This window comes from Pelodiscus sinensis, chromosome 13 (assembly GCF_049634645.1).
Source record: "Pelodiscus sinensis isolate JC-2024 chromosome 13, ASM4963464v1, whole genome shotgun sequence".
Classification (NCBI taxonomy): Eukaryota; Metazoa; Chordata; order Testudines; family Trionychidae; genus Pelodiscus; species Pelodiscus sinensis.
The window spans coordinates 28748085-28760029 of NC_134723.1; the positions used below are offsets into that span (position 1 = coordinate 28748085).

At 45.2% G+C, this 11945-nt stretch overlaps 1 protein-coding gene across 1 annotated transcript in view; it reads right to left on the reverse strand.

Annotated features, from left to right (window-relative positions):
- COL4A5 (collagen type IV alpha 5 chain) overlaps positions 1 to 11945 on the reverse strand; it is a 145537-nt gene that overhangs the window by 25134 nt on the left and 108458 nt on the right. Inside the window, exons 34-39 of the mRNA XM_075940947.1 lie at positions 11784 to 11882; positions 9389 to 9478; positions 8202 to 8332; positions 4379 to 4505; positions 1971 to 2051; positions 913 to 1011 (exon numbers count right to left, since the gene is read on the reverse strand). Coding sequence (XP_075797062.1) covers positions 913 to 1011; positions 1971 to 2051; positions 4379 to 4505; positions 8202 to 8332; positions 9389 to 9478; positions 11784 to 11882 — 627 coding nt within the window. The remainder of the gene's footprint in view (positions 1 to 912; positions 1012 to 1970; positions 2052 to 4378; positions 4506 to 8201; positions 8333 to 9388; positions 9479 to 11783; positions 11883 to 11945) is intronic.

The window sequence follows — 11945 nt, forward strand, 5'->3', positions numbered from 1 at the left end:
GCTAATTGAGGGAAGTACCTGCCGGAGCCAAGAAGGTTCTAGAGCAGCAACGGGCATCTTTAAGGTGGTAAAAGCCCACACAATCCAGTAAAATGCTGTTGTGGCCCATTCTTTTTTAAAAATAAAAAGAGGATCCAGGATATAGTGGAAGAGGGAACCTTCGTGGCTGAGGAAAGAGAGGCCTTTGCTGGCTTCTGCTGTGAGAATGGGTTCCAGAGCAATGAGTCCCACCATGACGTCACCATGCTGAACCGCATACGCTGGCCCACCTATGTTCAGCTCTATGATCTCTGGAAAGGAGGATGAGCTTGTGCCCGCTGATGCTGCCCCTGCCACTGGGGACGTGTTACCCCTATTCAGCAACCGCGGCAGGTTTTCACCAGGGCTATCTTGGAGTGAGTCCACTGTGACCAGAGCTGCCGCCTCTCCTCAGGGTGGTGGGAAGAGCTGCCTCTCACCCTCTTTCACCACCCAAGGCTCCATGCTGACAGAGGCTTTCCCTACTACCGTCACTCCAGGTGCTGACAGAGCTCCTTCCTCTCACACTCAGATTAAGTGGACCTGAGTGGGCCTCACCCATGGCTGCATTCCTGGGGGCCACATGAAGTGATCTGGCAGGTTGGATGCAGCCCATTCCTGTTCTAGAAGGAGATGAAGCAATGCCAGCCGGAATGGAACTGGAGTGGAAGGGATTGTGCTCAGCTACAAAACCCTTAGATGGCCAAATGTCTAAGAGTGAAGCAATTTCCTGTCCTGTATCTCAATGACGGCTTGATGCCCTTCTTTGAGTGCACCCCCCCAGAGCTGAGAATCACACAGATTCCTGAGGGAGCATGGATGCTTTTGGAAGAGGACAGAGCAGAAATCAGAACACAGAATTAGAAGTGGAAAATAAACCAGTAGAAAACTAACCTGGTTCACCCTTCTGTCCAGCTGGCCCAGGAATACCATCCTGACCTGGCTGCCCTTTCTCCCCTGGAGGACCTATGGAGCCAGGACGGCCAACATCACCTAAAACAACAGAGCAACATATTAGACCAACCATCACAAAACTAAAACTGAAGAATGACCAAGTAATGTCGGGTCCATGTGAATAAGAAAATTTAAAACTAAAACAAAAACTCTTTTCCTTCTCTACTTTCTGCACTCTAAGAAAAAGGGTGACAGGAATGTGATCTTTAAGCAGTTTAGTAGTGGTGATTAAAATCCATCTAATGCGTCCATTCATAGGTGAAATTAGATTCTTACTTCTGCAAACACAGGCTAAGCTATCACAAAGAAAGCCTACTGATACAGAAACAGGTACTTGCTAGTTTCAAAAGGTAATGAGATAACATTGTCAGTAATACAAGTAGTCAGGGTTGCCAACAGACAGTTAAAGTGCAATGAAATTATTGGAGTTTAGTTTCAGGGCACTATACATACATATATGTGAGTGACAGAGAATGAAAACAGATACACATCACACAATACAGTTGTCAAGATATGAAAAAATAAGCTATTTTAAATTTTAAAAAGGTTTAGGGGACCAAATCCAGCAGGCAAAACTTCCATGACAGTTTACAGTTTTAATCCAATAATTTGATGTAGTGTAGCAACTGCAATCACAGTACTCCTTTTGCCATGTCTAATTCCACCACTGTAAATCTGCAGTTGCCATCATATGTCCTTTGTAATCAATGGGAATTCTGCCATTCCAAATGGGACTTCATGTCAGAAATTATTATGAGGACACCCATCATGCCAGCCTATATTTCTCTGAATGGGAATTTGAATTTTTCAAACAGCATTTAATAACCTTCAATTTCAAATAACATTTTCCTGTTTAATTTTGCAAGTCACTGTTTGGGAATCAGATATCTACTACGGATCATAGAACTTTCTGGCTTAAGTAACACAAAAATAACTGAGGTTCTGCAGTCAGTCTGATGATTCTTCCAGCTTGACCTTGTTGTACTAATCATGCCTACCTGGTAGTCCTGGTGATCCAGGAAGACCAGGACTACCTGGGGGTCCATCAATACCTTTTGGTCCTGGAATTCCCGGTGTCCCTATGAAATACAGACATGTTAATCAAACAAGACATTGCACTGTTATCTCAGGTACTTGTAAATGCTGGATAATGTACAAGTCAGACCAAGTAAAGGGTGTCAAGAAAGTATCAAGATAGTGTATAGTGTGTGTGACAACTCCTAATGCTGTAGATTTGCAATCATTCATGTAAAGGGGCAGTAGAGTTTTAAAGAAGAGGAAGTTCATCGATATGAAACATGGTGGCCTAATGGTGTTTTTTCCTGCCATCCTTCAGAAACCCACCTTCTTAAGTACTTAATGCTGAAAGCCAATGACATATCTAACTTAAGTCAGGCAGTATCTTCCCTAAAATGGATATAGCCTAGTAAACAGCAGCAGCATATTTGGTTAACACCACAGTGAAAGCATGATGGATAGCAGCTAATCCATCGTTCCTCACTCCTTACCAATGTTCCCTCTAATTTTTTCCATCCATGTACGGATTTTGTCCTTCCATGTGCAAATTATTTTTCTCTGTGTGCACCAAGGCATGTGTGAATGTGCACCACCAGAAGAAACACAAACCTAGCTGTGGGCACTCTTCTAATCAGCTGGTCAGCACTGGAATATCTCCCGAGCGGCTGCACAAGCACCCAGCTTACGGGGAACGCTGCTCCTTTCTTTCCAGAAAAGACCTTCATGGGACATGGTTTTCACCTCTACAGCATTGAGTTGATGTGAATTAAGGACACTTAGTACCTATCCTTGGTCCGTTAGTTTATATAATCACTAAATTCAGACTTGAGAGTATGTGGGCTGGCTACACACAACAACTTGGATCGGTATAAAAATTATGCAACTCTGGGAGGTAAATAAGCATGAGCGACATAAATTCCGCTGACCTCGTGCTGGTGCAGACAATGCTATTTCAGCAGGAGAGCTTCTCCTACTGACATCACTATTGCTGGCTGAAGCAATTAAGACGACAGAAGAGCTCTCTCTAATCAGCTCAGAGCAGAAGTTCTCAAATTGTGGGTCAGGAGCTCATTTCAATAGTGTTTCCAGGGCTGGTCTAGTGGTGTTAGATCTGGTGTGGCATAGGGCTGAAGCCAAAGAGTGAGCTCTTCCAGCTTGGGCCAAAGCCCGAGGGCTTCAACCTTGGCAGCAGGACTCAGGTTACAAACCCTTCTCCCCCACCTCCGGGCCGAAGTCCTTATGGTTCGTTTTTGGATCCCTCACTTAGGGAGATAGGGCTCAGACAGGCTCAGGCTTCAGTGCCCCCCTCCCGGGGTTTTGTAGTAATTTCTTTTGTCAGAAAGGGGTCGTGGGACAATGAAGTTTGAGAACTCCTGGCTTAGAACATTTGCGTTGGTTGTGCCACTGCTGCATCAGTCCTGTAAGCCCCTGTAAACGCTGTAGTGTAGCCTGACACTGAGTTACATTGACTATTACAGTCTCTAGATAGGATTCCCAAATCTAATGAACTCTTATTTGTACATACTACATGTGTACATACTTATTTGCACATCCTGTCTTTTCTAAAGAATTAATTGTAAAGAGGTGATTTTTTTCCCAATAAGTTATAACAAATGCCCAGGTCCACAATGACTTTGTTATAGCAATCCACAAGGAAAAAAGGATGGCCAAATTCAGCTATCTGTGGGACAGAGGAGGTAGTAACCTGACCACTACAAATAACCAAGCAATAATATTGGCTTTCACTATGTCTACACTGGCGGCTTCTTGCTCAAGAACATCTTGCACAAGTGTTCTTGTGTAAGAAGTCTTGCGCAAGAAAACGTTCACACTGCCATGTGCACGCTATGCTTTTGCGCAAGAGCGCCCATGGCAGTGTGGATGCTCTCTTGCGCAAGAAAGCTCTGATGGCCATTTTAGCCATAAGGCTTTCTTGAACAAGAAATCCCTGCCGAGCATCCACACTGCCCTTTTGCGCAAGAGCTCCTGCGCAAGAGAGCTTACACCTGATAAAAAAGAGCATAGCACTTGCGCAAGAAGCCCTCTCTTACCACGCCGTACTGTACATTTACTTGCGCAAGAGCAGGCGGGCAGTGTGGACGCTCTGCAGATTCTTGCACAAGAACGGCCATTCTTGTGCAAGAAGCCACGAGGGTAGACATAGCCTAAATGTTCATATGTCCCAGTTCCCTCACTGCCAATGATTTTAGAAGGAAGTTTAAAATGCAGTAATGATTCTAGGAGCATTACATGAACTGGCTCCACCGTAAGAACCTCAAGTCATTACAGCCTGAACAATTCATATTACCTGCTTTTGGCTACAGAAGCAAAAACATGAGAGCATGAACAAAAGACAGGAAATTCCAGGGAAAATTCCAAGTAAAATTACCTGGTAATCCAGGAAGGCCTGCTTCTCCTTTTGCACCTGGATTACCTGGTAATCCAGACAAACCAGGATTTCCAGGTGCACCTTTGCTGCCAGGATTACCTGGGAAACCAGGGAAACCAGTGTCACCCTGGAAAATATTAGGCAAAAATGAGATCCATTCATTTTAATTTAGTTTAATTCTTTTTTGCTTTTTCTTGTTCTTACTATCAGAAAGAAGTAAATATCATAAGAATTTTCAGTTTTTCTTTTTTGCTTAAATTAATGTTAACCAATACTTAGCACTGGAACCGTAATGTTTGTTATTTGAAAATGGCAATTGTAAAGATTTTAATGGTGGCCCCTGCAATTTGTTTGTGTTGTGTTCCTTGAAGCTTTTCCCCAAAGATTGTTCTTTGACATTGCAACAAAATTGGAGGAGATATTTCAGCCCTACATGGAGAGATTCTATAGCAATCTTTTTAGTAAATGTAAATGTACCACTGTAAAAATGGCAGTGTTAGAGCCCGGGTGTATTGCCTCTCAATGCTAATAATAATGTAAAAGCTCTTCAGTGTACAAGCACAGAGTGTTTTTATAACCTGTCAGCCCTGTAACCTCAACTCAGAAAGTATAACACTATTTTCTTTCTGGCTCAGTAAAGGTTGAGATTGAAACATTTTTTACATAAATACATTTATGCCTGCACACCCTATTGCATTCTAGTGCTCTCTCACTAACTTCAGATTTCTATTCAGCCATTAGGCTTTGCTAGATGTCTTGAAAATGGGAATTGGGCATTCAAGTTCCACAGGCAGCTCTGAAAGTCTCAGTCATAAATAGTGTCAAATCTTCCTAATAAGTGTTATTCAGCTACCAATACATTTGAAGCAAATCCTTCATATTCCTCAAATTGGAGCTAGAAACCATTCAAACGTGCTCCTCTGGTCTAAGTACAGTTTTAAGGCATAGACCAGTGGTCCCCAACCATTTGAGGCTGCCGGACGCCAGAGGGCGTGACCGTTCGCCTGCCGGGTGCCAGAGGGCGGGGCCACTTGCGCACCCGAGGGCGGGGCCCCTCCATACACCATGCGCCCGGTGCCCCCTCCAAGGGCTGCACGCTCGGGGCCAGCACCGCCCCCATGCGCTGTGTGCCCGGGGCTGGCACCCCCCCCAAGCTCCACACGCCTGGGGCCAGCACCCCCCCCCCAAGCACCGCACACCCGGGGCCGGCGCTCCCCCCCCAAGCACCGTGCGCCCAGAGCACGGGCGGCCAATTCGCGGTGCTCCCGGGGCCGGCGCTCACCGTGCGCCATGTGCCCGGGGCCAGCTCCGGCACCATGCATGTGTCATGTGCCCGGGGCCAGGCCAGCCCCGAGCACTTAGCAGGCGCACACAAATGCCCCCACAGGCGCCATGGCACCGTGTTGGGGACCACTGGCATAGACACATGCTTTTAAAAGTAAGAGATGAACTATGTTTCTTTTTAGTTACAAATAAACATTTATGGCATCACAGGCAACAAGATATGTCCTGGTAGGAGATCTTTGTCTCCATTTAACCTGGTTACCTGTCATCACACCAAAAATAAATTTGGCTCCCTCTTACTTTTAACATTCCAATCAGATATCTTGCTGAGTCAATAAGATATTTCTATGAGTTCTATGCATATTCGTTTTTTTTAAATCAGTAGGGTCCTACAAAATTCACAGCCATGAAAAATGCATTATAGACTGTGACATCAGGTCTCCCCCTGTAAAGTCTGGTTTTGGGTGCTTTTCTCCTATACTATATAGATTTCACAGGGGAGACCAATGTTTCTCATATTGGGGACCATGACCCAAAAGGGAGTTATAAGGGAGTCAAAAGATTTTTTTTGGGTGCGGGTGTGGGGAAAGTTCGTAGTACTGCCTTCAGAGCTGGGTGGCTGGGTGATCTGAAGGCAGCATATTGTCAGCAGCACTGCAGAATTAAGGGAGGCAGTACAGGCAGTCCCCGACTTACGCGGATCCGACTTATGTCGGATCCGCACTTACGAACGGGGCTTTTCTCGCCCCGGAGCTCACGGGCGGCGGGACCACCCAGAGCGCAGCGGTCCCGCCACCGCGTCCTCCGGGGAGAGAAAAGCTGCTCTGGGTCTCCCTGGTGTGCTGGGGGGGACTCCCCAGCACAGCAGGGAAACCCGAGCAAAGCCGCACAGGCGGCGGGACCCCGCTGCCCGTGCGGCTTTGCTCCTTTGCCCCAGAGCAAAGCCGCACAGGCGGCGGGGTCCCCCGCCTCTGCGGCTTTGCTCCCTGTCTCCCTGCTGTCTCAAGGGCAAAGGAGCAAAGCCGCACGGGCAGCGGGGTCCCACCGCCTGTGCGGCTTTGCTCGGGTCTCCCTGCTGTGCTGGGGGGGACTCCCCCCCCCAGCACAGCAGGGAGACAGGAGCAAAGCCGCAGAGGCGGCGGGACCTCTGCGCCTCCGCGGCTTTGCTTGGGTCTCCCTGGTCTGCTGGGGGGGAAGAGGGTGCAGCTAGTGCGCCCCCCCCCCCAGCAGACCAGGCTTTTGTTGCAGGACGCCTGGGGTAGAGCAGGTGGGGTGCTGCCGGGTTGGTCCTGCGGGGACCTACCCGGCAGTGCCCCAGCTGTTCTGTCCCAGGAGTCCAGATTCAGCCGCTGTTGAAACTGATCAGCGGCTGATTCCAGGAACCTGGGGGCAGAGCAACTCTGCCTCGGGCTTCCTGTAGTCAGCCGCTGATCAGTTTCAGCAGCGGCTGAATCTGGAGCCAGTTCCGACTTACATACAAATTCAACTTAAGAACAAACCTATAGTCCCTATCTTGTACGTAACCCAGGGACTGCCTGTACTGCAACCTCTCTCCTCAATAACCTTTCAAACCCCTCCCTCAAGTCCATTTGGGGTCATAACCCATACTATTTTCCTATGACTATGAAATTATCCAAAAGAAACCATGAATTTGGCAGGGCCCTATTTATCATTTCAGTTGCAACGAGTTCACACATATTTCTGCTTCTTTTTCTTATTTCTTGCCAAGTGCCAAAATTCCTCATAAATTTCCCACAACTGAAGAAGAGCTCTACGTGAGCTCAAAGCATGTTCTCTTACCAACGGAAGCGTTGGTTTAAAAAAAAAATTACCTCACCCATCTCGTGGCGCTATATTTCCCCAAGACATAACAATTATTTTCATAGCAATGACTATGAGGTCAAATAGGATTATGGCATCAGGTAGGAAATAAGCAACAGAATCTTTTAAGAAGCTAAGATTCTGTTGCCACACCGTTATCTTTGATATTGTAGAAGGAAGAAAATACAGCAGTGTGTGATATTTTATCTAAAGCATTGCTTTTGCTAAACAAACGGTGTCTCAAGATTAGTCATAAGGCTCCCTGGACAGCTGCTAGGTGCTCACCTTTTTTATAAAGTTGGGTTGATGTTTGAAAATCCTGGCACAAGTATCTTTTATTAAGCTTAAATTTTTGACAGCAGCAACTATGACCTTTTAGTTGCCTCTTCCCTGTGGATGCATCTCTAAATGGCACCTCTGCATATTAATTCATTGTGGTTGCTTGAGATTAGAATATAGCAGTTCATTCTCCTACTTTGCTTCTTTTAGTAGATGGTCCTCCATTAGACAATTGTTGATAAAGACTTTTATGGTGAAAGCCTTAAAACCAGTGCTACCATTGGCTTCAAGGCTCTTTTTCCTTTTAAATGAAATTTTATTTTCCTCTTAAAAACACGGAATCCCAGTGTGCCTTGCTTTTCACATTAAAAAGTTAACATTCTTTAACAGAAATATGTTTCACCCACAGCACTTTCTATGAAAAGACTTTGAAATATACCTTAGGGCCAGGGATTCCTTTTTCTGAAAGACCTGGGTTGCCTTTCTCTCCCTTTAATCCTAGAAATCCTGGAGGACCAGACTGGCCAGGACGTCCTGCTATGCCTTGAGAACCTTTAATACCAGGGACACCTGTTCAAAATATCAAATATAATGGTTTTACAGCAGCTTCAGAGCAGTCAGGCAAATTGTCAGTCAGCCACCAAGAAGGACTAATGAAGAGTTAAATGGCTGATAAGGGTTTAATTTTTTTTACTCAAACTAACCAACAAAACAGCTAAAATCTTTCAGAGTTTCAGCATATTTCTCATATGGGAGGAGGAATTATAGAGAATTGACACTGATATAAATATTGCCCATGTTTATATATATTTCTAAACTCTGACAAAACCAAGAGGCCCTTGATAGTAAAAAGCAGCCAGTTACTACTGGAACCCCAAAATACTGGTGGTGTTGTCCCAACACTTTTTCCAAAGTAACTGAATTACTGCTTCTCTTCTCTTTTGAATGGATAACTCATCTTACTTTCACTCTGCAGGTGTGTCTAGACTACATGGCTCCGTCGACGGAGCCATGTAAAGTAGTTTACTCGACATAGTCAATGAAGCAGGGATTTAAATAATCCCCGCTTCATTAAAATAAAAATGGCCATCGCGCTATGCCGACAATTGGATGATCCGGCACAGCGCGGCAGTCTAGACGCAGATCAGTCGACAAGGGAAGCCTTTTTTATTTTAATGAAGCGAGGATTACTTAAATCCCTGCTTCATGGATTATGTCGAGTAAACTACTTTGACGGAGCCATGTAGTCTAGACGCACCCTGATAGGCTAGTCCACAGAACCCCTTTTATTTCTAAACTGTTTTGTGGAGTGGAATCTGAAAAAATGAAAAATCAGGCCCAATAAAAATTGTAATAAGATTCTAAGACAGATCTGTGGTCTCAAATGAATTACAAATGAAAGCTACAATAGAAAGACAGACTTCCAGCTTTGTATCGGAAATACTAACATATTTTGAATCTTTAATGCCAAGGTGTACATGATGTATTCTTTCTATGCTCTTCACTTAAGTATCTGAATACTACTTTACATATATTTACATACATATACACATTACATGTGCAAGTCTGCCTCTGCTGAGCAGAGATGAAACGTACCAATTGGATCAGTGCCTTTTGGTAACTAACCTGGAAGTCCCGTCTCTCCCATGGCACCTTTTTGTCCTGGAGGTCCAGCTGGTCCTGGTTGTCCAGAAAGCCCTGGCTCTCCTTTGGGGCCTAGAAAATAGGTTACTTTAGTTAATATACAGCAATGAGAAATCATTTTGATACAGCGATTTACTCACACAAATATGGCCAGTTTCTAATTTGGGGTTTCTTTGGGTGCCTGGCTGGACACTTCCTCCCCTCCCATCTGCACTGAAAATTTAAACCTTTACTTTCAGCTGCAGACCTTGACCCAGTTAGCACTGCCTTTCCTCCTTGAGATTAGACTAGTAAAATGGACTTCACAACTGCAGCTTGCGAATCATCTGATACAAACTAGCACAGAACATGACTGTCAGTTTCTTAAACAATTCTTCGCACAGGGTACAGCTACACTGTGGGGGGTTTTTTGGGGGGGGAGGGAAGAGGTATGCAAATAGCACTCACATTTGCAAACCTTCTTCTGTTTTTTTCCTCGGAAGAGGCTTTTCTGCTATTTGGCCCTGTCTACATGGGGCCATATGTTGGAAAAAACCCCTCTTTCGAAAGCCCCCTTCTTCCTCATAAAATGAGGTTTACAGGGGCTTTTGAAAGAGGGGTTTTCCCCGAACATTTGGCCCCTGTTGACGCTAATTGCATACCTCTTCCAAAACCCACCCCCACAGTATAGCCGTACCCACAAAGAGCACATTCTCCTACTGTTCATTATTCTGCAATGGTTGTCTTTTAGTTTCGAGGTGGAGTTGAAGCCACTGAATTCAACCAATAAAGCCTGAACTGGTGTGGGTCGTGGCAGTCTGAAAGACTCTGTACATTTCCAGTATGATACTGACAGTCCTAGGGCAGCTGGCTATTATAGTTTGCTGGAAGGTAGACATACCAGGAGCTGGGCAAATGCTTTCCTGTTTCCTGAATAAATTGCCAGAGACTCCTGCCACGTAATCAAGGCAGACAGGCACCTGGGGTTAATCAAGAGCTCACCTGAAGCAGCAGGCTAATCAGGCACCTGCAGCCAATTAAGGCCTGCTGGATTACTTAAAAAGGTTTCCCCTCAGGTGAGGGGGAAAGAGGAGAGTGAAGGACTGAGAGGAGGAAGAGTGTTGCTGAGAAAGGAAAGAGTGTGCTGAAGCAGGAAAAATTCACTCAATACCAAAGAGAAGGTACTAGGGGAGTATTTGGGGGAAGTGGCTCAGGGAAAAGGCTGCTGTATTGGGCTAGAGGAACCCTCCCCACAGTTGCTGCTACCTAGGGTACCTGGCTGGAACCCAGAGTAGTGGGTGAGCCTGGGTTCTCTCAACCCTCCCCATACCACTGAAAAGTCTGCTCCTGGAAAAGGAGGCCAGGATTACAGAAGGATTTCACACTAATCCTTTAACTTTGCCAATAATGAGAATGGCTCAGTAAGCTGTGAATCTGGCCTCTAGAAAAAGTAAGAGGCAGTGTGGCGGGTCACAGCAAGCCTCTGAGGCATATTGTAACTTCCTAGAAGCATAGGACCCACAGGGCATGGCGGGAGCTTTGCCATAGACACCTAGAACAAGACTTGTAACCTGGTAATGCTGGTAGAGAAATACTGAACATAAAATGTAGAGGTTTCAGATGCAACAGAATAAATACTATGAAGGAAGATTTTTGATCCATACAGAAGCTAAAAATATAGGTGTGATTTTTTTTTTCAGCAGCCTTCTCTATACTTCTGTTCGGTCTGTTGCTAATGGTAGGTGTAGGGATATGTTGACTAAGTCCAGACTACTTACAACTCCTCTAATCAGGTTGCTCTCAGAAGAAAGCTATTTTCCAGTTATCCCAATGGCAAATCCCAAACTTCCACCAGAGCAACAGCTCAAATTGCATTCAGATATGTCTAGTATTTTACCAGGAGGTAACAAACCCATGATTTGGATAGGGATGCCAAGTTCTGCAAAGTAGGGCCACCCTTTATGATCATGCCATGATGTGAGTAAAAATGGCATGAAGTCATTCAACATCAACATAGAAAGCTGGGAGGAGAGTGCAAAATCCAGCTGTATCAAGGAGGGAATACCTGGCAGCTCAGCACAAAGTGGCTTTGATTCAGAGGATAGAAGCAAAGTGAGGAAGAAAGCAGCTTGCGGTAGTATTGAACTCCCACTGATACACAAATCTCTGAAACTGGTAACAAGCTTTGTGGTTCTTGAATTAAGCTTGTCAGTGATAACCCAATTCCCCTGGCACCTGACTAGACTTCTTATGCATACGCCGTGAGTCAGTAGATCGATGGTTGCCTATATAGAGTTTACAACCATACTTTGCTGCCACAAAACCAACCACATATGCATTTTAACAATCCAAGTAATTAATTCCAAAGGCTGTACATGGGCAGGATTTTCTACCTTACCTGGTAATCCTGGTGCACCTGGTTGCCCATTGAATCCAGGTGGCCCTTGGTCACCTGGGAGACCTTGAAAACCTTTCTGGCCTGTTGCTCCAGAAATACCTTGAAAGGAAAAAGACAAACTGTATTGCTGATTTTTATGTACATATCACAAGGAGCAAAATT